The sequence below is a fragment of the Hypanus sabinus genome, chromosome 21 (assembly GCF_030144855.1).
Source record: "Hypanus sabinus isolate sHypSab1 chromosome 21, sHypSab1.hap1, whole genome shotgun sequence".
Classification (NCBI taxonomy): domain Eukaryota; kingdom Metazoa; phylum Chordata; class Chondrichthyes; order Myliobatiformes; family Dasyatidae; genus Hypanus; species Hypanus sabinus.
This window is the reverse complement of record NC_082726.1, coordinates 2,250,409-2,276,464: the sequence shown is the minus strand read 5'-3', so window position 1 is coordinate 2,276,464 and position 26,056 is coordinate 2,250,409. Positions and strand designations below refer to the sequence as shown.

The following is a 26,056-nucleotide window of genomic DNA, read 5'->3' as shown; positions in this document are numbered from 1 at the left end:
ACATACAGGAGGCTATCTCGATGGCCAGCCGCCGTAGCCATCAGCGGCGGCTGGCCCTGGCGTTTCCCGGGAACTTGCAGGGCGGGCGGCAACGGCGGGCTTCTGCGCCCCACCGCTGGTGGTAGAAGCACCAGTGGTCATTGGGCCGGGGGTTAGTGGGCTCTGCGGCCGGGCCTGGACTGGTTTGCTGCCGGGAGCGTGGCTGGGAGATCTGTGCGATGGACACCCCACTCACCTTTTTGGCGTTCCACAGCAAGTCCGCCCGGGCTGCCACCTTCCGGGGGTCACTGAAATCCGCGTCGGACAGCAGCAGGCGTATGTCCTCGGGCAGCTGCTCCAGGAATGCCTGCTCAAACATGAGGCCTGTGTGTCCCTCGGCCAGAGACAACATCTCGTTCATTAAAGCCGATGGAGGTCTGTCGCCCAAGCCATCCAGGTGCAGTAAACGGGCAGCCCGCTCGCGCCGTGAGAGTCCGAAAGTCCTGAGGAGCAGGGCTTTGAATTCCGTGTACTTGCCGTCTGCCGGGGGCGACTGTACGAACTCCGCGACCTGGGCAGCTGTGTCCTGGTCGAGGGAGCCCACCACGTAGTAGTAGCGGGTGTCTTCTGAGGTGATCCGGCGAACGTGGAATTGGGCTTCGGCTTGCTGGAACCATAGGTCCGGGCGCTGTGTCCAGAAACCCGGCAGTTTCAACGAAACCGCATGAACAGAGGCGGCGTCGGTCATTTCTGGTCCAAAAATCGTTTGGACCGTCGGGGTCACCAATTGTAGCGGTGTGCTACAAACAGTGCTAAAATTACGACACGGAGTCGGTAACTGCAGTCGAAGGAAAAACTTTATTCGAAAACTTCAGCCTCACTTTTAAGCCTCTGTCAACCGGCCCCCCATGGCGAAGAGGCTCCAAAGCTCTGTGCTCGCAAACCCCCGTAGGCTATCTAATTGTGAGTCGGTTCGCATACGCTAGGAAATGAGCCGCCACAATGTGTCTATTTTAATGCAAGGAGTATTATGAACAAAGTGGATGAGCTTTGAGCGTGGATCAGTACTCGGAGCTACGATTTTGTGGCCATTACAGAGACTTAGATGGCTCAGGGGCAGGAATGGATATTTCAAGTGCCAGGCTTTAGATGTTTCAGAAAGGATAGGGAGGGAGACAAAAGAGGTGGGGGCATGGCACTGTTGATCAGAGAGAGTGTCATGGCTGTAGAAAAGGAGGAAGACATGGAGTGATTGTCTATGGAGTCTCTGTGGGTAGAAGTTTGGAACAGGAAGGGGCCAATAACTCTACTGGGTGTTTTTTGTATTTTTATTTACAGACCACCCAATAGTAACAGGGACATTGAAGAGCAGATAGGGAGACAGATTCTGGAAAGATGTAATATTAACAGGGTTGTCGTGGTGGGAGATTTTAATTTCCCAAATATTGATTGGCACGTCCTTCAGATGGGGTGGAGTTTGTTAGGTATGTGCAGGAAGGATTCCTGACACAATATGTGGACAAACCTACAAGAGGAGAGGCTGTACTTGATCTGGTATTGGGAAATGAACCTAGTCAGGTATCAGATCTTTCAGTGGGAGAACATTTTGGAGATACTGATCACAATTCTATCTCCTTCACCACGGCATCAAAGAGGGACAGGAACAGACAAGTTAGGAAACGGTTTACACCTGAACTGGAGCGGTACTAACATTCTTGCAGGAAAGTTTGCTAGTGCTTCTCGGGGGGGGGGGGAGTTTAAACTAAATTTGCAGGGGGCAGGGATCCAGAATGCGAGGGAGGATAGCGAGATGAAGAATAAAGGACAGGTGGGGACTACACGGTTCCGGAATATTAAGTGTGTAGTAGAGAAAGGTGAGGCGGAACAAGTGATAAGGAGGACATATGTACAGAGGGATGGTCTGACGGAACATGGAGTTAAATGTGCTGAAAGAATAAGTAAATTTAGAAAGGACAACAAAATTCAAGGGGCGTATAGCCTGAAGGGAGTTTGGGGTGCTGGGTTAAGCACAATAGGCAGCGATTTAAACAGAAAGAGGAGAAATGGGCTAAAAATTCTATATCTGAATGCATGAAGTGTCAGAAATAAGGCGGATGAGCTTGAAGCTCAGGTGCGAATGGGTAACTATGATGTTGTTGGGATAACGGTGACATGGCTGCAGGGAGATCAGACCTGGGAAATGAATGTACAAGGGTATACATGCTATCGTAGGGACAGAAATGTGGGCAGAGGGGGTGGGGTGACCCTGTTGGTGAGGAATGAGATTCAGTCCTTTGCAAGGGGGGACATAGGATCAGGAGAAGTAGAGTCTGTGTGGATAGAACTGAGGAACAGTAAGGGCAAAAAGACCCTAATGGGTGTTGTTTACAGGCCACCAGACAACAGCATGGATATTGGGTGCAAGTTGAATAGGGAGTTAACACTGGCATGTGGCAAAGGTAATGTCGCAGTAGTTATGGGGGATTTCAACATGCAGGTGAACTGGGAGAATCAGGTTGGTGCTGGACCCCAGGATAGGGAGTTTGTAGAGTGCCTACGGGTTGCATTCTTGGAACAGTTTGTACGAGAGCTGACCAGGGACAAGGCTATTCTGGATTTAGTCTTGTGTAATGAACAGGATTTGATAAGCGATCTTGAAGTAAAGGAGCCATTAGGAGGTAGTGACCATAATATGATAAGTTTTTATCTGCAATTTGAGAAAGATAAAGGCAGATCGGAGGTATCAGTGTTGCAGTTGAACAGGGGAAACTACGGAGCCATGAGGGAGGAGCTGGCCAAAGTTAACTGGACGGATATCCTAGCAGAAAAGACAATGGAACAGCAATGGCAGGTATTCTTGGGAATAATGCACAAGGTGCAAAATCAGTTCATCCCCCGGAGAAGGAAGGATTCAAAGGGGGGAAAGGGGCCACAGTGGTTGACAAAGGAAGTCAGAGATTGCATAGCATTATAAAAAAGGAAATATGACAGAGCTAAGGTGAGTGGGAGGACAGATGATTGGGAAATTTTTAAGGAACAACAGAACTTAACTAAAAAGGCAATACAGGGAGAAAAAATGAGGTACGAAGGCAAGCTAGCCAGGAATATAAAGGAGGATAGCAAAAGCTTTTTTTAGGTATGTGAAGAGAAAGAACAATGTTGGGCCCTTGAAGAATGAATTGGGTGAAATTGTTATGGGAAGCAGAGAAATGGCAGAAGAATTTAATAAGTACTTTAGATCTGTCTTCACTAGGGAAGACACAAGCAATCTCCCAGATGTACGGATGGGCCAAGGACATAGGGTAACAGAGGAAATGAAACAGATTGACATTAGGAAGGAAACGGTGATGAGTAGACGGATGGGACTGAAGGCTGACAAATCCCCAGGTCCAGATGGTCTGCATCCTAGGGTACTAAAGGAAGTGACCCTGAAAATTGCAGATGCATTGGTAATCATTTTGCAATGTTCCTTAGGTTCAGGATCAGTTCCTGAGGATTGGAGAATGGCTAATGATAACCCACTTTTTAAGAAAGGAGGGAGGGAGAAGACAGAACTATCATCCTGTCAGCCTAACATCAGTAGTGGGGAAGATGCTAGAGTCCATTATTAAAGATGAAATAGTGGCATATCTAGATAGCAGTGTTAGGATTGGGCTGAGCCAGCATGGATTTACCAAGGGCAAATCATGCTTGACTAATCTATTGGAGTTTTTCGAGGATGTAACCAGGAAGTTAGACAAGGGAGATCCAGTGGATGTAGTGCACCTCGATTTTCAGAAGGCATTTGATAAGGTCCCACTTAGGAGATTGGTGGGTAAAATCACAGCTCATGGTATTGGGGGGAAGATATTGACATGGATAGAAAACTGGTTGGCAGATAGAAAGCAAAGGGTAATGGTGAATGGGTGTTTCTCGGAATGGCAGGTGGTGACTAGTGGGATGCCGCAGGGCTCGATATTGGGAACACAGCTGTTTATGAATTACATCAATGATTTAGGTGAAGGCATTGAGAATAACATCAGCAAGTTTGCTGATGATACTAAGCTGGGTGGCAGTGTGACATGTGATGAGGATGTTAGGAGAATTCAGGGTAACTTGGATAGGCTGGGTGAGTGGGCAGATACTTGGCAGATGATGTTTAATGTGAATAAGTGTGAGGTTATCCACTTTGGGAGTAAGAACAGGAATGCAGATTATTATCTGAATGGTGTAGAGTTAGGTAAGGGAGAAATACAAAGAGATCTAGGAGTCCTTGTTCATCAGTCACTAAAGGAGAATGAGCAAGTGCAGCAGGCAGTGAAGAAGGCTAATGGAATGTTGGCCTTTATTACAAAGGGAATTGAGTACAAGAGCAAGGAAATCCTTTTGCATTTGTACAGGGCCCTGGTGAGACCATACCTGGAGTATTGTGTACAGTTTTGGTCTCCAGGGTTAAGGAAGGACATCCTGGCTATAGAGGAAGTGCAGCGTAGATTCACGAGGTTAATTCCTGGGATGTCTGGACTGTCCTACTCAGAAAGGTTAGAGAGACTGGGCTTGTACACGCTGGAATTAAGGAGATTGAGAGGGGATCTGATTGCAACATAAGATTATTAAGGGATTGGACAAGATAGAGGCAGGAAATATGTTCCAGATGCTGGGAGAGTCCAGTACCAGAGGGCATGGTTGGAGAATAAGGGGTAGGTCATTTAGGACAGAGTTAAGGAAAAACTTCTTCTCCCAGAGAGTTGTGGGGGTCTGGAATGCACTGCCTCGGAAGGCAGTGGAGGCCAAATTCACTGGATGCTTTAAGAAGGAGCTAGATAGGTATCTTATGGATAGGGGAATCAAGGGATATGGGGATAAGGCAGGAACCGGGTATTGATAGTAGATGATCAGCCATGATCTCAGAATGGTGGTGCAGGCTCGAAGGGCCAAATGGTCAACTTCTGCACCTATTGTCTATTGAAAGCCTTTAATTGGAGTAAGGGGAAATATGAAGCTATCAGGCAGGAAACTAGAAGCATAAATTGGGAACAGATGTTCGCAGGGAAATGTACGGAAGAAATGTGCCAAATGTTCAGGGGATATTTGCATGGAGTTCTGCATAGGTACATTCCAATGAGACAGGGAAAAGATTGTAGGGTACAGAACAGTGGTATACAAAGGCTGTTGTAAATCTAGTCAAGAAGCAAAGATGAAAGATTCAGAACACTAGGTAATGATAGAGGTCTAGAAGATTATAAGGCTAGCAGGACAGAGCTTAAGAAAGATATTAGGAGAACCAGAAGGGGCTATGAGAAGGCCTTGGCAGACAGGATGAAGTATGTGAACAGCAAGAGGAAAAGGATCTTGGCAATTGTAGGGATGACTCACAGCAGATTGAAAATCTTGAGCATGTAGGTATTAAGAAAGAGGATGCTTAAGGAAAGCTTCAAGTTAGATAAGTCACCAGGACCGGACAAGATGTACCCCAGGCTACTGTGGGAGGTGAGGGAGGAGATTCTGAGCCTCTGGCATCATCAGTGGGGATGGGAGAGGTTCCGGAGGATTGGAGGGTTGCGGATGTTGTTCCATTATTCAAGAAAGGGAGTAGAGATAGCCCAGGAAATTGAAGACCAGTGAGTCTTTCTTCAGTGGTTGGTAAGTTGATGGAGAAGATCCTGAGAGGCAGGATTTATGAGCACTTCGAGAGGCATAATATGATTAGGAATAGTTAGCATGGCTTTGTCAAAGGCAGGTTGTGCATTACAAAGCTGACTGAATTTTTTGAGGACATGACTAAACACATTGATGAAGGTAGATCAGTTGATGTAGTGTATATGGATTTCAGCAAGGCACTTGACAAGGTACCCTACGCAAGGCTTATTGAGAAAGTAAGAAGGCATGGGGTCCAAGGGAACATTGCTTTGTGGATCCATAACTTTGTGCCCACGGAAAGCAAAGAGTGTTTGTAGACGGGTCATATTCTACTTGGAGGTCGGTGACTAGTGGTGTACCTTAGGGATCTGTTCTCGGACCCCTATTCTTCATGATTTTTATAAATGATCTGGATGAGAAAGTAGAGGGATGGGTTGGTAAATTTGATGACATAAAGGTTGCGGGTGTTGTGGATAGTGTGGAGGCTTGACAGTTAACAGTGGGGCATTGATAGGATGCAAAACTGGGCTGACAAGTGGCAGATGGTGTTCAACTCAGATAAGTGCGAGGTGGTTCATTTTGGTAGGTCAAATATGATGGCAGTATATAGTATTAATGGTAAGACTTTTGGCAGTGTGGAGGATCAGAGGGAACTTGGGGTCTGAGTCCATAGGACGCTCAAAGCTGCTGTGCAGGTTGACTCTGTGGTTAAGAAAGCATACAGTGCTTTGGCCTCTATCAATCGTGGGATTGAGTTTAGGAGCCGAGAGGCAATGTTACAGCTACGTAGGACCCTGGACAGACTCCACTTGGAGTACAGTACTCAGTTCTGGTCACCTCACTGCAGGAAGGACATGTAAACCATAGAAAGGGTGCAGAGGAGACTTACAAGGATGTTGCCTGGATTGGGGAACATGACTTATGAGAATAGTTTGAGTGAACCCAGCCTTTTCTTGTTGGAGCAATGGAAGATGAGAGGTGACCTGATAGAGGTGTATAAGATGACGAGAGGCATTGATCATGTGGATAGTCAGGAGCTTTTTCCCAGGTCTGAAATGGCTAGCATGAGAGGGCACAGTTTTAAGGTGCTTGGAAGTAGGTACAGAGGAGATGGCAGGGGTAAGTTTATTTTACGCAGAGTGGTGAGTGCATGGAATGGGCTGCTGGCGACGGTGGTCTTTTAAGAGACTCCTGGACAGGTAAATGGAGCTCAGAAAAATGGAGGGCTATGGGTAACCCTAGGTAATTTCTCAGGTAAGGACATGTTCAGTACAGCTTTGTGGGCTGAGGGCCTGTATTGCGCTGTAGGTTTTCTATGTTTCTATGCTGTAAGCTTTGATAGATAATACAACACAGGGTAAATCATTACTCGCAAGCTTCTCACTTGCTGCTCACTCTCCATTAACAAGGTAGCATGGCAGATAGCACCACACTATTACACCTTGCTGCGTTGGATTTTTTCGTTCAAATCTAATGTCATCTGTAAAGAGTCTGTTCATCCTCCCCTTGGAATGCATAGGTTTCCTCCCGCAGTCGAAAGATGTCCCAGTTAGTAGGTTAATTGGTCACTGCAAATTTCTCCTTGATTTGTGTGGCCCTCCGAGGTCGACCATGGATGTTGCTTCCTAACTATGTTTTTGGTGCAGTGCCGTATGTGACTGTCGAGACTAATGCAAGAATGGCAGTCTCTGTTGCAAAGGTCACATCTATATTTGGTTCGAACTCTGCTGAAGGTGCTGTGATTTTCTCTATCGGCCCATTTGTCTTATGCTGCTTTCAGGAATTTTTCCTCACTTGACTAATGGTGTTGTTTCAGGGTTCTTCGCCATCTGCTGCAGTTCCTCCCAGGACTCAATGTTGATGTCCAGCACCTTCATGTCCTGCTTGCTGTCATCCTTGTAGCAGAGTTGCAGACGGCCAGCAGTCCTTTTGCCTGAAGCCAGCTCACCGTAGATTATGTCTTTTGGGATTCAGCCATCCTGCATGCGGGAAATGTGGCCTAGCCTACGCAGCCTGAGCAGGGAATACTCACCAGGGAGGCTAGTATGAGAGAAAACCTCAGTACTAAGTTCTCTATTCCTCCAGCAGATGTCCAAGATGTGACAAAGGCACTTTAAATGAAAGATGTTGAGCCTTCTCTCCTGGTCTTGCTGCTGTACAGCAGTGTGCTGGTGAAACAAGTAGTGTACTCTGCATTTTTGTTTTGATTGAGAGTTTGGAGTTCTCCCAGACTTGTGTGGTGAAGCAGGCAAGAGTTGTTGCAGCCTTTCTGATGCACTTGTAATTTCTGCATCCAAGCAGAGGTTGTCACTGATTAAGGACCGCAGGTACAGTATGTGAACTGATGAACAACTAGTTATCAATGATCCACAAACCTGCCTGTCCAGATAAACCCTGCTTGTTCAGCTTGTTCCTGCTCCAATGAACTCATATTTGCATACCTTCACTTAGTTTTATCCCCCTGGTTCAGTCCCTTCCTAACCGTGACACCACATGCCCTGGATCCTTTCATTCCCTGGCCTCAAGCATCTTATTTTTACTATGGGTGTCCAGTGTCTATACACCTCCATCCCCCACCAGGAATGCCTCAAAGCTCTCTGTTTCTTTCTGGATACCAGACCCAACCAGTTCCCCTTTACCACCACTCTCCTCCATCTGGTGGAAATCTTAATAATTTCTCCTTTGGCTCCTCCCACTTTCTTCAAACAAAAGGTGTAGCCATGGGCAGTCACATTGGTCCCAGTTATGACTGCCTTTTTGTTGGCTACATAGAATAGTCTATGTTCCAAGCTGGTGTTCACCACCCACTTTTCCTAAACTATATCAATGACTGCATTGATGCTGCTTCCTATACCCATGCTGAACTTGTCAACTTCATCAACTTCACCTCCAACTTCCACCCTGCCCTCAAATTCACTTGGTCCATTTCCGACACCTCCTGTCCTTTTCTCGATCTCTCTGTCTCTATCTCTGGGGACAGCTTATCAACTGATGTCTATTATAAACCAATGGACTCAGAGCAACTGAACTATATCTCTTCCTTCCCTGTTACTTGTAAAAATGCCATCACCTTCTCTCAATTCTCAAGCACTCAGGATGAGGCTTTTCATTCCAGAACAATTTTCTCCTTCAAAGAAAGAACATTCCCTTCCCTTCCTCCACCATCACCGCAGCCCTCAACCACATTTCTTCCATTTCATGCTTGTCTGCTCTCACCGCATCCTCTTGCCACCCCACCAAGAATAGGGTTCTTCTTGTCCTCACCTACCACCCTACCAGCCTCCATGTCCAGCACATAATTCTCTGTAATTTTCACCATGTCAAATGGGATCCCGCCACCGAGCACATCTTACCCTCTCCCCTCCCCACCACCACATGCCCTATGCAACTGCCTTGTCCATTTGTCTCTCCCCACTGATTTCCCTCTTGGCACTTATCCTTGCAAACAGAACAAGTGTTACACCTGCCCCTACACCTCCTCCCTCACTACCATTCAGGGCCCCAAACAGTCCTTCCAGGTGAGGCAACACTTCAGCTGTGGGGGTCATCTGCTATACCCGGTGCTCCCGGTGTGGCCTGTTCTTTATTGGTGAGACCTGGTGTAGATTGGGAGACCTCTTTGACAAGCACCTATATTCCATTCAACAGAAAAGGCAGGATCTCCCAGTGGCCACCCATTTTGGTACCATTTCCCATTCTGACATGTCAATTCATGGCCTCCTCCATTGTTGCGATGAGGTCACAGTCAGGTTGGAAGAGCAACACCTTATGTTCTTTTTGGGTAGCCTCCAACCTGATGGCATAAACATAGGTTTCTCGAACTTCCAATAATAGCCACCCTCCACTATTCCCCATACCCTTTTCCCCTTTCACTTTATCTCCTTGCCTGCCCATGCCCATCACCTCTCTCTGGTGCTCCGCCTTCTTTTCTTTCTTCCACGGCCTTCTGTGCCCTCTTATTCGACTCCCCATTCTCTAGCCCTGTATCTCTTTCAGCAACTTCCCACCTCTTTATTTCACCCCCCAGCTTTCACCCATCACCTTGTGTTTCCCGCTCTGCAGCCCCCACCTTCTAATTCTGACTCATCTTGTTTTTCACCTGATGAAGAGTCTTGGCCCGAAACATCGAATGTATTCTTTCCATAGATGCAGCCTTTTTTCTCCAGCATTTTGTGTGTGTTACTTGGATTTCCTGCATCTGCAGATTTTCTCTTGTTTGTACTTATCAATGACAATGACTGGTGGTGCCTCCACATCTTGTCCCAAAACATTTGTTTTTTTCAGGCTAATAGATCAGAATCTTTGCAGGCCTGGGAAAAGCGACACATCAAGCTCTGGAGCTGCTGTGGAGTGTGGTTTGTGGCTGCTGGATCATCAGCAAACAGCATGTCTCTGATTATGGACTCGTGCATTAAAGCTTTGGCTCTTAGGCAGGCAAGGTTAAAAAGCCTACCACCTCATCTAGTGTGGAGGCAGATCTTCTCTGTTGCAGTGCCAAATGCTTGCCTCAGGAGAAAGGCAAAGAAGATTCTGAAGAGCATGGGGGTGAGAGCACCACTGCTGCCGTTGCACTGTACAGTACCCTTCATGTTTTTGTGGAAGGATCTGATCATACTCTGTAGTGTTGGCAGGTAGCCTATCTTACAAAGTCACATGCCTTGGTGGGATCAATAAATGCAACATAGAGGGGATTCTTTTGTTCTCTGCACTTCTGGAGGTGGCAGAAAATCTTGTTCACAGTTGACCTTCCAGTGTGTGTGACATGTTCAGCTAACCTCTCAAGGCAGACCAAGAAGACTCAAGCAAAAACTTTGTCAACAACATGTCCCTGTAGTTGAGGGTAATTGTCTTGGCATCCCTCACATCCTGTGCTACAGCTTCTTTCTGTCAGCACTTCATGCAGTAGGTGCAGTAGGGTGGTCATGCAGTGCTTGATTAGGTCTGGGGAAATACCATCATTCTCTCGTGCCTTCCCTGAGGCCAAGCTGCCGATGGCCTTGCTGAGCACCTCTCAGGTTGGCTTTGTATCCAGTTCTTCCATTGTCAGCAGGCACACAATGGCATTCAGGGCTGATGTAGTGACAGTGTTCCCTCTGTAAGTCAGGTTAGAGTAATGTTCCATCCATCATTCCATGTTTGCCCATCTGTGATTCCATCCCTATTGATAGATTTAAGCGAAGCCATCTTGCTCTGAGAGGGGCTCTGAGTGCTTTCTTGATGCTATCATACATACCCTTTGTGCTGCGGTCTGTACGCCTTCATCGTGCTGCATCCAGTATTCGCTGGTGCAGCGCCTGACAGTCTGCTGATCTAGCAGCCATGAGGACCAAATGCTTGCCACAGGAGAAAGGCAAAGAAGATTCTGAAGATTCCTCTCAGTAGGTGAACTCTTATACTTGGATAGCGCAGGACCTTTGGTTTCAATAATGGGTCATCTCATTGGATTTGGCTTCCAACTAGTCATTTGTTTTCATGGTCTTCTTCCCAAAAGTAGCTCAGGCTGTGCCATAGGTGGCATTCCACATAAATCCCCATTTCTCTGTGACAGTTTCCAGGCTGCTGGGAGCTCAGTTCTTTCTCAAAGGACTTATCAAGCTGCTCCAGCAGGTCCGGATGAGACCTCTTGTTTATGTCACTGCAAGAGCTCTCTTCTTGTTTCGTGCCATGGAATTTTTTTGTCTGCAGTCTGATCACGCAAGTGGTCTGTGTTGCCATCTACACCATGATAAGAAATTGTGAAAAGCATGCTTTGGAGGTAGGAACGTCTGACTAGCATCAAGTCCAGCTGGTTTCTTAAGGTTGTCAGAACCAGGTGGGGATAAATTCCCAATGGTGTACATCTCAAGTAGCCTCTGGCAACCAAGTCCAGCTCCTGACCTTCACACGTGGCTTAGCTACTCAGTCTGGAGGAACTGTTTCTTCTGACAGGAGAAGGGTCAACAGTGGGTTACTGGCACTAAAACCAGTTGCTTTGAGAAGATGGGGCTCATCAGCTATGGCTGGCAGCTCATCTAGGAGAAGGAAAATTCTGATCTCAAACCTCTGCTGCCTTGCAGCTATATCCACAAAATCCTGTGATTTGGCTAGGGTTAAATTGAGGGTTGCTGATGGTGTGGCTCAAAGGGTGGGAAGGGCCTATTCTGTGCTGTATCTCTAAATAAATTTTATAAAGGTGATGACACTGTGACAAAAAGAACAGTGTTGTGAGTAGACATGATACTTAAATGCAGTGACCATAGGAGTTTGAACATACTGATAGTTCTTCTTACAACACAGATCTTGATAGAAGAGAAAGAGTGCACTATGAAACAGAGGAAGCAAAAATGTGACAGTGACAGGAGGTAGTCAGTAGGTGAATTGTACATGCAGGCATCAGGCAGGTTACAATTATTACCTGGGTCTTAGCTGCAATATGTGGGACACAGTGTGCATGCAGTGCTGAATAAGCAGGAGCTGGACAACCAGCAGGAACACAGTTGCAGTTACCTGATTTGACAAGCAATTTGATATGGCGTTGTCCTCCAGGATTCCCCAGTGATCTCAGTCCCATCTTGAAGGGTGACAGTGATGACTCTGCTGTGCTGTGCTGCCCTTTCTCTCAGTATAGAGTCGTGATCCTGTTTGAGATTCTCATACAGGCGTATTCGCTCCTCAATATAAGATGGCCACTCTTTGCACTGAAAGCACAATCAGAACAGTGTCAGCCATCTATCTGCCTCCCACCCCTAGAAACACCTGGTTTCCTTGGCTGCATAAGTCTTGGGAAGACAGTCTTCGGCCCCACCAAACATGTGAGATTGAGGCACGAGCCCACCCAAACTCCCTGTTTATGTGGATGCTGTGTAATTCGTTACCTTGTTACAAATCAGTGCCATGAAATAACAGACTGTACACAGCATAGGATTAAAAGATTTATCTTTATAATTCTTAATTTGACCAAAGGGTTAGTAAAGAAAAGAACAAAAAGGAAAAGTGCCTATTTTAATGAAACAGTCGTATGTGCACAAGTTGGAGCTCACAGTTTCCCCAAGTCACCACTCCTCAATCGATCTCACCCAGGGCTTTGTTGAATCACGGTTCCATTCCAAGTTGAATCCTATGACTTCTTCTCTCCAGCGTCTCCATTTTTCATCTCCTCTCGAACAAAAACCCCAAGCCCAACCTTTGTGTCCCTCACCAGGGAAACCTCCCGTTCAATTTGACCATCCTAATGTGATGGCACACATTTTTCCTTATCTCTTATTTTCAACAATAACCCAACCCTAAGCTGAAAACAAGCAGCTCTTACAGAACAGCACAAAGTGAAACACATAGAGTGTAACAGTAAAAATATGAACCAGGGCATTACATACACAACACACTTCCACCCTCTCCTCACTGTCCTTGTCTGCTTCAGTGCATCACACCCTTTTTCTCTGTTATCAACCTGCAAGCTCTCAAAAGGCTTCACTTGCTTCAACTAATTCATCTAAGTAGTTAAGCCCACCTACTCAGTCAATCAATATATTTTCTATTTCCTTGATCTAGTATTTAACTAATTTCACTGAATTTAACAGTGCATTCTACTTGACTATATCACAAGAGCAAATGCTTCTCCCAAAGACCAAGCAAACTTTGCCTGAACTCATTTTTAGTTTATGAGCTCTTAACTCATACCGAAGGGACAATTCAAAACATCGCCTTCTACAATTCACTCCAAACATGATTATCCAAGATTTCCAAGAAATTTCAAAGAATTTCCAAGAAATCCAAGATTGATTTCCAAGATGGCGGCGCGACGCAGCTTGCAGCGGCCACTCCGGAGCTGATTATCTGTTATTTATGAAGTAGGGTGCCGTGCGCAATCATAATCGATTGAAAACGGACGTAGGAGCACAGAGGAACATCGGGAAATCTCCAGGAAGACCTTCTTCATTGCTGCTGCTGCTGTGAGGTCCGGGACTCTACTGGGAAGAACAGGCCCCCAGTCCTCAGGGTCGTGTTGCCGATGGCCGTTGGCAGGGCCGTCTTAATACGCTCGGCAGAGGATGGTGCTTGGAGAAGCTGTGCCGGAGGGGGTGGTCGTTGGCTTGGAGGTTCAACGGACTCGGAGCCCGTTGCGGTCAGGTCGCTTTCATTGTGTGCTGCGTCTGTGAGGCTGAGTCGGATGGTGCCATGGAAGTCCATAGCGGGGGTATTCCCTTCTGCCGCCGGCATGGGATGGTGAATCTGTCGGGACCCTGGGGACTTGTAGAAACTGTGTGGTGATTTCTTTTGAACTTATAGTCCTTAAACATCTTTGGACTATTTTTACTGTGCCCATGATCTGTTTTTTTTAATCAATTATGCTATTGTTTGCACTGTTGTAACTATGTGGTTTTGTGCAGGTCTTGTAGCTTTAGTTTTTGGTCTTGTTTTGTCTGGTGGTTTTGGAGCTCCTTTCCGGGGAATGCGCTAAGACAGTAACGCGATATTAATACGCAGCAGCCTCTCTGGACTCTGGATTGGGGATTGCCAAACGTTATGTGGATTTTCTGGTGTAGTCTGTTTTGTCATATGCTTTTGTGATATCATTCTGGAGGAACGTTGTCTCATTTTTTAACTGCATTGCATTTGTGATTTCTAAATGACAATAAACTGAAATGAATCATGACTACCCCTTCAATTCTTCTGTTCCAAAAGGTATTCTCAGACTGCTTAACCTTCCCTGTTGAACACAATTACAATTCTGATATCTAAAAACAAACTTATCAACAAGGTTAGAATACAGTGCTTCATTTGGGTCTGGCATAACCTACCTCTATAGCGAAGATACAAGTTGTGTGGTTGGGATTTCTGGTTTAAATAATGTGGTGCGCAACTCCTCCATGGACACTTCCAGTGAACTGCAGTTGGCAGCCTATGCCCCAGTGGGGTTAATGGTTTTAAGAAGAAGAAACTGGTGCACAGCTTATTTTTTAATGGTGTCTGCTGCTGTACCTCCAAACCTTTGTGGTCACTAATCTCACTTTGAAGCTTTTTCCAAGGAGCACATGGCCTCTGGATAGCATATTTCCGAGGCAAGAAGCAGAGCAGGACATTGAGTATACAAAATGGGGCATAGATAAGAAACATTTCCCGTTAGAAAAGGCGCCTAAAACTAGAGATCATAGGTTTAGAATTATAAGTTTAGAAAGGATCCAAGAAGATTGCTGAGCCTCTGGCAATGACCTTTGCACATCAATGGGAGAGGTTCCGGAGGATTGGAGGGTTGTGGATGTTGTTCCTTTATTCAAGATAGGGAGTAGAGATAGCCCAGGAAATTATAGACCAGTGAGTCTTACTTAAGTGGTTGGTAAGTTGATGGAACAGATCCTGAGAGGCAGGATTTATGAACATTTGGACAGGCATAATATGATTAGGAGTACCGTATATTCCAGAGTATAAGTTGACCCGAAGTAAAAACTGAACCCTCATTTTCAAGGTTAAAAAAGTGATTTTTTCATGTTATCTTTGTATAAGATGTCCCTTTTGTGGAGGTTTTTGATTAAACCAGAAAAGATCACAAGATCTCATATGCCGGTACTCAGCTTTGCCGGATCCAGAACCTGGAAATTTTGTGAACCAGTACCCATTAAGAAAGCAAGGCCTACACATTGTAGAGCGTTATAAGCAAATATTTAATAAATAAATCAGGGAGGGAAATTTTGGATTAGGTTTCCAATGGAAAAGAAACCTCTGAAATGTAACCCCTGTGAAATCATTTAGCGCCCATCATAATCTCGTTAAAACATAACACGGGGTGGCGGGATCAGTACGTGTACTCAGTATTGAGTTTGCAACCACCATGTATAAAAGAATAAAACGAATGCGATATGATGCTAGCTTCAAGCTGAAGGTTGTTGATTTTGCTAAAGGAATGAATAATCCTACAGCTGCTAAAAAGTTTAGTGCAAACAAGATACAAGTGAGAGAGTGGAGAAAGGCAGAGGGAAATGCCAAAGACAAAATGTGCAAACTGCGGGAAAACATGCCAGTGGCCAGAACTGAAAGAAAAAGTGAATCACCAGCGATCGTATGGATACATTGTTACCAGAGAAATGATTCCAGTTAAAGCGTTGAAATGGGCCAAAAAACACCATGAGATCAGTGAAAATTTCAAAGCTACTCAAAGTTGGTGCACCGATTTATGAATAGATGTGATCTTGTATTAGGCAAAAAACAAAGATTGCTCAGAAAATTCCCAGGGTGTTGTTATTTCAAGAACGCTGCTGGATGGACGAAGTGGGTTGCTTGAAGCAGGTTAAAGTGGTGAGATGTCGACAACCCGAAGGTTTTGGAAAGGAAAAGTTGCGACTTGTCTGGGACGTGTTCAAAGCGCACTTGGCAGGCGAGACAAAAGCAGCATTGAAAGCTGAAAATACAGACATTGCAGTCATCCCCAGTGGTTTGATGTCTGTGCTTCAGCCACTAGATGTGAGTTTAAACAAACCATTCAAAGAATTCATGCGTTGACAGTGGAACAAATTTGACTCAAAAACAGACAATAAATATGACCTATCTTCCGTGTATTCCTTTTTCCAAAGTTGGCACCCTCTGTATAAGCCAACCCTCTAATTTTAGGACCAAAATTTAGGGCCAAATTCTTGGCTTAAACACCGGAATTTACAGTAGTCAGCATGGCTTTGTAAAGGGCAGGTCATGCCTTATGAGCCAGAGTGATTTTCTTTTTAAGACATTCAAAGCAGCTACGCAGGTTGACAATGTGGTTAAGAAGGCACATGGTGTATTGGCCTTCATCAATCGTGGAAATGAATTTAGGAGCTGAGAGGTAATGTTGCAGCTATATAGGACCCTGGACAGACTGCACTTGGAGTACTGTGCTCAGTTCTGGTCGCCTCACTACAGGAAGGATGTGGAAGCCATAGAAAGGGTGCAGAGGAGATTTATAAGGATGTTGCCTGGACTGGGGAGCATGTCTTATGAGAATAGGTTGAGTGAACACTGCTTTTTCTCCTTGGAGCGAAGGTGGATGAGAGATGTACAAGATGATGGGAGGCATTGATTGTGTGGATAGTCAGAGACTTTTTCCCAGGGTTGAATTGGTCACCACAAGAGGACACAGGTTTAAGGTGCTGGGGAGTAGGTACAGGGGAGATGTTAGGGTTAAGTTTCTTACTCAGAGTGGTGTTTGTGTGTGTGTGTGTGTGTGTGTGTGTGTGTGTGTGTGTGTGTGGGGAATGGGCTGCTGACAACGGTGGTGGAAGCGGATGTGATAGGGTCTTTTAAGAGGCCTTTAGATAGGTACATGGAGCTTAGTAAAATAGAGGGCTATAGGTAAGCCTAGTAATTTCTAAGGCAGGGACATGTTCGGCACAACTTTGAGGGCCGAAGGGCATGTACTGTGCTGTAGGTTTTCCATGTTTTCATTCATATGTTAAGTGGAACCTGGGTGACAGACTAAGCCATGCAAATCTACAGACCTAATGCTCATAAATAGGATTAGAACAGATAAGAGATTGATGGTGAGCATTGGGATAGTGGCTGAAAGGTATTTCTGTGCTGGATGAATCAATGACCACTCATAGTAGAGTCGGAGAATTTGGTCTGGTATCAAAAACCAGGGAAATGGAGGACCCAAGTATGCAGCAGCAGCAACAGGCCACCTCAAATTACCCACGACCTACCCCATCTGTATTAAGAGCCTCAAGCTCCCACATTGTCCTTCAGTTACCTGAGAACCCAGAAAGCCAGAGTGGAAGCAAGGCACACTCAATCCCAAACAACTCCAATACAATCCTGTTCTGATCTTCAGTGCCTTTTTAATCACCTGTACCAGGATCTGTGGACATACTTTCTGATATCCTTGTTCCTTCACATGGCTTGCTATTCACATACGCAGCTACTGTGCATCCTACAACCAGGCTGTTCAGAGGTTGTGTCACTAAATTTAGATAATCCCATACCTTGCAGCCTGCAGCAGTTCCTTACACCAGCCTCAATCTACCTAATCTACATCAATTTCAAAGGCGATCTTCGTTTCCTGCTTCTAACTCAAACTTTCTCACTCATCACTCTTCAGAACAGCACCAATGAAAAGTGGCTTTCAGCCTGCAATACTAACATTTACCCTCTATTCCTCGGGATGCTCGAAGGATTGGGGGGGCAGGGGTGGGAACAGAGCCGCATTACCGTCAAAAACTCCTGTATTGACTCATTTGAAAAGCAGACTGACTGGTATCAACTCAGAGATGGAATGTTTGTTAATGATTTTGTGAGCCCCCAAGCCAGTCCAAAGGTTAAACTGGAATAAAACCACAAACAATTATCACAATTACCTGCCGTGGTGGCAACCTGGATGTTATGGATGGGAATCATCAAGGATTTTTATTGATGTTCAGCATAAGATTTATTCGTTCATAGATTGTGGGTGCCCCTGACAAGGACATTTACTGCTCAATTACAATCGCCCTTCCACTCAGTGGGAGGTTCATTGGGTCAGTTCGGGGGATACTCGTGGGGGTTTGGGGTCAGAGCAGAATGCCATAAGAAAACAGATTTATCTTTTAGAATCAGCAGTTTCATAATCACCATTATGCAAACTATAATGCAGAAAAAATTGCCAAGAACAATCATGGTCATGGAAAGACCATGATCGCTCATGTCATACGACATGGCACTTAACGAATGAGTACAGAATTATGAAGGAATCGATACAGTAAATGCATGCAGGTGTTTTCCACTAGGGTTGGGTGAGATAAGAACTAGAGGTGATGGGTTAAGGGTGAAAAATGAAACATTTAAGTGGAACATGAGGAGGAACTTGTACACCCAGAGGATGGAGTGAGTGTGGAACAAGTTGCCAGCAGAAGTGGTGGATGCAGGTTCAATTGCAACATTTAAGAGAAATCTGATTATGTACATGGATGGATGAGAGGGGTATGGAGGGCTACAGACAAGGTGCAGATCAATTGGAGTGGGCAGAATAGTAGTTTGGCATGGACGAGATGGGCCAAAGTGCCTGTGTCTGTGTTGTGATGCTCTATCACTCTAATCACTTGTTTATGTAGTTTTTTTCCAGTTGGGAAGCATCACCGTTAAGGCCAGCATATACTGTGAAGCTCGTCCTTGGACAGTCCCAAGCATGGTTGCGAAAGGAGGAAATCTGGGCATAGGGTGAGCAACCCCATCCCATAAAAACCCAGAAGTTCCAAAAATCTCCTTTAGGGAAGAACAGCTACACCAAGAAGATGGGCTATATCTAGAGACAACATGAAAGACTGGCCCAGGACAGAGGACTCTGGCGAGCTATGCCCCCGAGTGGCCTATGGCCCAGAAGAAGTGATGGGGCTGAAGCTTAAGCTTAATTAGTATCAAGAAAGTGGCAGAATATCGACCTGAACAGCACAGTGCCAATTGATGAGGATTTAGACCCCATGACCATAGAGAAATGGTAATATGTTTGCAGGTCAGGATGGTGAACGCCTTGGAGAACCTGAAGGTAGTGTTGTTCATCTGCACATTTCTCCCCTTCAATTTATGTTCTCCGTATTTACTGTTTATTTATTATTTCTTTTTTGTATTTTTAGTTTGTTGTCTTTTGCACACTATCCATATCGTTAGTTGCATTCTTCCATTGATCCTATTATAGTTCTTGGATTTACTGTGAATGCCCACAAGAACTCAGAGGCACATGTACTTTGATAATAAATTTACTGTGAACTTTGCATATTTGTCTTTCTCAGGCCACAGAGTTGTAAAGTGCTGTTCGAATAGGCTTTGGGATTGCATCCATTTTGTAAATGACACTACAGTAATAGTACATCTATGTGGAGTGACTATGTTTAAACAAAGCAGGCTGCTATATCTGGATAGTGCTGAGCTTTGAAGAGCTGTAGCATCTGTACTAGTCACGTACACTGTATTACACCATACTCCTGACCCTTGCCATTTAAGTGTCAGGATAAGCCGCTCGCAAGAGGATACCCAGCCACTGATCTATTCCTGAAGCAATAGTATTTATGTGTTATGTATTTATTTCTTTAGCAGAAGAGGGTGGCTAAAGTCAATGCAGGTCCCTTGGAAGATGAGAAGGGGAAATTGATATTGGGTGATAAGGAAATGGCTGAGGCATTGAATAACATGTCTAATATGCCAAAGAATGATGTCATGCACGAAATGGGAGGTGAGGACCTCAATAAAATCACAGTCACTAAAGAGACAGTGATGAGCAAACTAGAGGGCCTTAAAGTAGATAAGCCCCTGGTCCTGATGGATCCCAGGGTGCTGAGGGAACTGGCGGAGGTTATAGTTGGTAATCATTTACCAAAACTCTCTCGACTCTGGGCAGGTCCCGGCAGAACAGAAGACAGCAAATGTCACGCCACTTTTTTAAAAAAGATGTAAGCAAAAGACGGACAACTATAGGCCAGTTAGCTTAACATCTGTAGTTGGGAAAATGCTTGAAGCTGTCATTAAGGAAGAAATAGTGAAACATTTAGAAAGGAGTGGTTCCATTAGACAGATGCAGCATGGATACAGAAAGGGCAGGTCCTTATTTGACAAACTTACCGGAGTTCTTTGAGGACATGATGAGTGCAGTGGATAGAGGGGAACATACTTGGATTTACAGAAGGCATTCGATAATGCGCCACACAAGAGACTTATAAATAAGATATAGATGCATGGAGTCGGAGGAAGTGTATTGGTTAACCAATAGAAGGCAGAGAGTTGGTATAAATGGGTGTTTCTCCGGTTGGCAGTCAGTGGAGAGTGGGGTGCCACAGGGGTTGGTGCTGGTCCCGCAGTTGTTTACCCTTTACATTGATGATTTGGAAGAGGGGACTAAGTGTAGCGTAGCAAAATTTGCTGATGACACTAAATTCAGTGGAAAAGTAAATTGAACAGAGGATGTGGAGAGTCTGCAGAGGGATATAGATAGGTTAAGTGAGTGGGCCAAGGTCTGGCAGATGGAATACAACGTTGGTAAATGCGAGATCATCCACTTTGGGAGGAATAATAGAAGAGCAGATTATTATTTAAATAGTGAAAAATTGCAGCATGCTGTTGTGCAGAGGGACGGGAGTGCTTGTGCATGAATTGCAAAAGGTTGTCTTGCAGGTGCAACAGGCAACGGAATGTTGGCCTTCATTGCAACAGGGATTGAATTCAAGAGCAGGGAGGTCATGCTGCAACTATACAGGGTACTGATGCGACCACACCTGGAGTACTGTGTGCATTTCTGGTCTCCATACTTGAGCTAGGATATACTGGTTTTGGAGGTAGTGCAGAGGAGGTTCACCAGGTTGATTCCAGAGAAGAAGGGGTTAATTTATGAAGACAGATTGAGTCAACTGGGACTGTACTCTCTGGAATTCAGAAGAATGAGAGGGGATCTTATAGAAACACACAAAATTTTGAAAGGGATTGATAAGATAGAAATAGGAAAGTTGTTTCCATTGGTAGGTAAGACTAGAACTAGAGGACATTATCTCAAGATTCAGTGGAGGAGATTTAGAACGGAGATGAGGAGAAACTGTTTTTCCCAGAGTGGTGAAACTGTGGAATTCTCTGCCCAGGGAAGCAGTTGAGGCTTCTTCACTAAATATATTTAAGATACAGTTAGATAGATTTTTACATAGTAGGGGAATTAAGGGTTGTGGGTTGTGGCAGGTAGATGGAGCTGAGTTTATGGACAGATCAGCCATGATCTGGACAGGCTTGATGGGCCGGATGGCCTACTCCTGATCCTATTTCTTTTGGTCTTATCCAGTTCAATGGTGACTCACAGCTCACTGACTGATGCAAGGGTACAGATATCTATATAAGGTGCTGATAAGACCGTCTTTAATATTGTGTATAAGTCTAGTCTTCCCTACCCAAGGAATAATATACCTGTGATTGAGGGAGTGCAGCCAAGGGTCAGCGGGGTGGTTTGAGAGATTTAGCAATGTCAAATGTACCAATTGTTCAGAACACTGACTCACACTTCAGATTTCTTGGAGTTTCAAAGAAATCTCAAGTGCCATGACAAGCTGAAGGTTGAAAAATATTTAACTCAGGGTCTCAAAATAAGGGGCAACCACTCAGAACAAAATAAGAAGTTTCTTGACCCAGAAATTGGTGAATCTTTGGAGTCCTCTATCCAAAAGGGCTGTGAAAGTTTAGTCATGGAGTAAATGAAGAAAAAAAATTGAGAGATTTTTGATTATTAAGGTAATGCAGAAGCCTGGGATTCATGAAACAAAATGGCACAAAGGTGGAAAATCTGCTGTGTACTTATTGAATAGTAAACTAGACCAATGTTAAGTTATTGCTTCTACCCCTATGATTTATGCAAGAAGCAGTTATGAAGGAGATGACTGTTGAACCATGGTTAATATGGCTTTCGGTGTTGAGGGAAACTCAGGAGGAAGTCAAGTCTTAGCTCTTCTATCTGAACGTGGGTGTAACTGCTTCAGCCTTTACATGCTAAACCTGGTCAGAGTTGAGGACAGAAAATCATGACCACTTAACTCCCACAGTCCACTCAGTTTTCCAACACAGCTGCAAACTACCAACACAGGATTGCAGAGTTTCAATCTGATCTTTTGGTTGTGTAATTGTATAGCTCTCTTAACTATACTCCATTCCTTCACTTTGTGATAATGCGGCAGTTTTGACAGGTCAGAACTTCATTTCTAAGCATGCATGGTGCAACTTTCAGTTTGCCTGTCTGCTTTCCTCTTTGAGCCAGAATTGATAGCTACAGATACATAATGATTTGGCTAGTACAGACACATGTATATTGTTGTTGGATACTTTTTGGATGTTGCTGATGGTCCAGTATCTCATGCACGTCCAGCTTTGGACTGCCAGATCTGATTCCCTTTCAGCACAATGTTGTGTCCTTCATGTGAAAGCAGAACTGTACAAGCATGTTAGAAAGAGATAGATTGACAAAGGTTTATCACTGATATTGATTCACTCTCTGCCACTGAGCAAGACTGGCTATTGTGTAGACCAGGCATGGGCAAACTACAGCCCGGGGGCCTACACCTCAGATCCATCCTGAGAATCGCCACAACAAAACTAAATCCAGACTTTGATGCGCTGGCTGAAAAGGGAGACCACAACACTGTTCCCACTGAAATTAAAAATAAGTTTCTTCGTTGTGTTATGTAAAAAATGCATTTGAAAATATTTTTTTCAATAAGCCTTTCATGTTACATGTCATTTCTGTTAAGTGATGGACATGAGTAGTGCGCAGGTGCACGTACATTTTCAAAATAAAAAATGCGCTCCAGATCAAATAACGCGCTCTGCATTCTGGCGCGCTGTCACTGTTCTGTCCTTGTGCTGGTCGTTGTTGAGCTTTGGCACAGGGGACAATTGAATAAGAAGGAGCAGGACAAGTAGACCTGCATCTCCTACCGTTTTTGAAATAAAGACAGTCAGGAGGAGAGTGATGATGATAATATCTTGAAGAATAACAGAATTTTCAGTGCTTTAAAATAATAACTTACTATTAAAAAAAGCTGTATTTTATTCATTTAATTTTTAGTGTTTTAAAAGTCATTTCAATAAATAGCTAAATACCATGGGACTTTTACCAGATATTATATATACCAGATATAAGACAGATATTTTGTTGTAATGCATTTGTTCATTTTCAATTGAAATTAAAGCACATGTTTTCTACATATCCCATGATATTTTATTTTCTCTTATGAGGTGTAGTACCAAAACACTCCGTCCATCTGCTCCTGGTCCGGCCCCCCTGTCAAATTTTAGAACCCTTTGTGGCCCACAAGTCAAAAAGTTTGCCCACCCCTGGTGTAAACTATAGGTCTTCTTACTTACAGAGTGACGTAAATGTGCCAAAAACAGATGTTTAGAGAATGTTTACCATATGAATATGTAATACTCCGGTTGTTTTACATATTCATACGTTGGAGAGACTGGTGAGTTCAAGAGTATTGCGCAGGTATAGGGCCGGGAAAAAATGCCCAGTAGACCAGGGGCTCTTTGGGAATGCCAGTCCCGTCTCACGGATGCAGCCCGGCCGTCCTACCTGGGGCCCACGCCCGGTGCTGAGTGGGACCTGGCATCTCGCCAGCTCCGTCCGCAGGCTCCGTTGCAGGTGCAGTCGCCGGTACTTCAGCCTCTCGTTCTCCTCTCTGAGGCTCCGCAAGTCCGGGCTGACCACCACTTCCTCACCTCCATTTCGGAACCACTCCATCACCTGGCTAAGCCGGCGAACCTCAGCTTCCTGCCTAGTCAACAACTGCTCTATCTCCGCAGCCGCCATCCCACCCACCCCCGTGTCTCTGTAGTAAGGGACTGCTTGTTCTGCGCAACAACAGCCGGCGCATGCTCAGGAGTACTGAGCAATGCCGGCCCCGGCCCCGGCCCCGGCCCCCGTTTCCCCAGGTAACGGGAAAGCCATAAACCTTCTCAGGAGGCTCAGACAGACAGGCAGACATACTTTATTGATCCCGAGGGAAATTGGGTTTAATTACAGTCGCACCAAGAATAGTGAAGAAATATAGCAATATAAAACCATAAATAATTAAATAACAATAAATTAAATGCCGAGTGGAAATAAGAGGAGGACCAGCCCATTGGCCCAGGGTGTCTGACAGTCCGAGGAAGGAGTTGTAAAGCCTGATGGCTACAGGTAGGAATGAATTCCCATGCCGCCCAGTGTTACATCTCGGTGGAACGAGTCTCTGGCTGAATGTACTCCTGTGCCTAACCAGTACACCATGGGCTCAAGTGCGTTTTAAAAAAATGGTGGTTTTGACTCCCAATACCGACTAAATTGCCGGCGAAAGTAAACAAAATTGACCATCTCAGAGCTTAGGTGCTGTATCAGTGATGCACTATCAATTATTCCAAAAGACTGAAAGTATAGTAAATACTGAAAGGCTTTTATTAACAGTAAAAATGGATCCACATCCAAATCTGTATGTCTCTCCTGGACAGTGGGAGGAGCAATGCACCATCGCCTTTATTCAGGGGTCTGTGGGAGGAGCCACAGGAGAAGTCAGCAGAGGGGCGTGTCCAGACAGATAACCCAGTTACAACTTATATACATGGTTTACCACATTCACCCATCCTTTTTTTAAAAAGAGAGTCCCACAGGGTGAAGTGACTGACAATATTTAAAACAAGTATATTTACAGGCTAAGTCTATCAGGCGGTCGAGTCCGTCACTGCAGTCTGTGTAGGACTGGTGGTGATTGCACCGGCGACAGTGGTTGTGCTGGCTCCAGCCTGACACGAGGTGCCAGCACGTTAAGCGTTGGTAATCCCTCGTGCGTGTGCATCACGCCCGTTATGGGAGTGTCGTGTGGTGTCTGTGTAGGAGTTGGAGTGCACGGTGTCTCGTGGGTATATATATCAGTGGGTATGGGGTTCATAGTCACCATGGAGTGTTCAGGTTAGGGGTGCTCCTGCGGGTGCCAGGTCGTGGATGGAGACCATCTCCTCCCGCCGATCAGGTAAGACCACGTAGGCATACTGGGGGTTCGCATGAAGTCTTGACCCTTGGGGAGTATTTATTGCTCCTCGCATGTTTCCGGAGTAGTACTGGCTCCGGGGATGTCAGCCAAGCCGGTAGGGTGGTCCTGGTGGTCGACTTCCTGGGAAAAGAAAAGAGTTGCTCATGAGGGGTGGCATTGGTGGATGTGCATAACAGGGAGTGGGTGGAGTGGAGTGCCTCGGGAAGGACCTCCTGCCAGCGAGAGACCAGCAGTCCCTTTGACCTAAGGGCTAAGAGTGTGGCCTTCTCCTACTCCACCTGTCCATTCCCCCAGGGATTATAGCTTGTGGTCCTACTAGTTGCAATACCCCTAGCCAGCAGGTACTGGCACAGCTCATCACTCATAAACGAGGACCCTCTGTCACTGTGGATATAGCATGGGTATCCGAACAGAGTGAAGAGCTTGCTCAGGGCTTATATGATTGACATGGTAGTGCTATTGGGGCAGGGGATGGCGAAGGGGAACCACGAGTACTCGTCAATTACGTTAAGAAAGTACACATTGCAGTTGGTGGAGGGAAGGGGGCCCTTAAAGTCGACACTCATTCGCTCAAAGGGGCGGGTGGCCTTGATTAGTTGTGCCTTTTCGGGTCGGTAGAAGTGCGGTTTGCACTCTGTGCAGACATTGCAGTCCCTGGTCATCATCCTGATCTCCTCAAGGGAGTAAGGCAGGTTCCGGGCTTTCACAAAGTGGAAAAGATCTGCATATAGGGTGTATAGCTGGTCGATCTGCGCACTGGCACAAGTTCCCTGGGATAGGGCATTGGAGGGCTCATTGAGCTTCCCAAGCCTGTACATGACGTCATAGTTGTAGGTGGAAAGTTCGATTCTCTACCTCAAAATGTTATCATTTTTGATTTTGCCCTGCTGTTGATTGCTAAACATGAATGAGACTGAGCACTGGTTATTCAGCAGGGTGAACTTTTTGCCGGTAAGATAGTGCCTCCAGTGCCTAAAAGCTTCCACTATGGCCTG

General features: G+C 45.3%; 1 protein-coding gene across 2 annotated transcripts in view; it reads right to left on the bottom strand.

Moving 5' to 3' along the window:
* Positions 1-23,891, bottom strand: part of LOC132378738 (threonine--tRNA ligase 1, cytoplasmic-like) — an 89,695-nt gene extending 65,804 nt beyond the window's left edge. For both annotated transcript variants that reach the window (XM_059945848.1, XM_059945849.1), the window contains exons 1-2: positions 23,609-23,891; positions 12,085-12,275 (exon numbers count right to left, since the gene is read on the bottom strand). In XM_059945848.1, the coding sequence (XP_059801831.1) occupies positions 12,085-12,275; positions 23,609-23,845 (428 nt within the window). In that variant the 5' untranslated portion in view covers positions 23,846-23,891. The remainder of the gene's footprint in view (positions 1-12,084; positions 12,276-23,608) is intronic.
* Between the last annotated feature and the right edge of the window lie 2,165 nt (positions 23,892-26,056).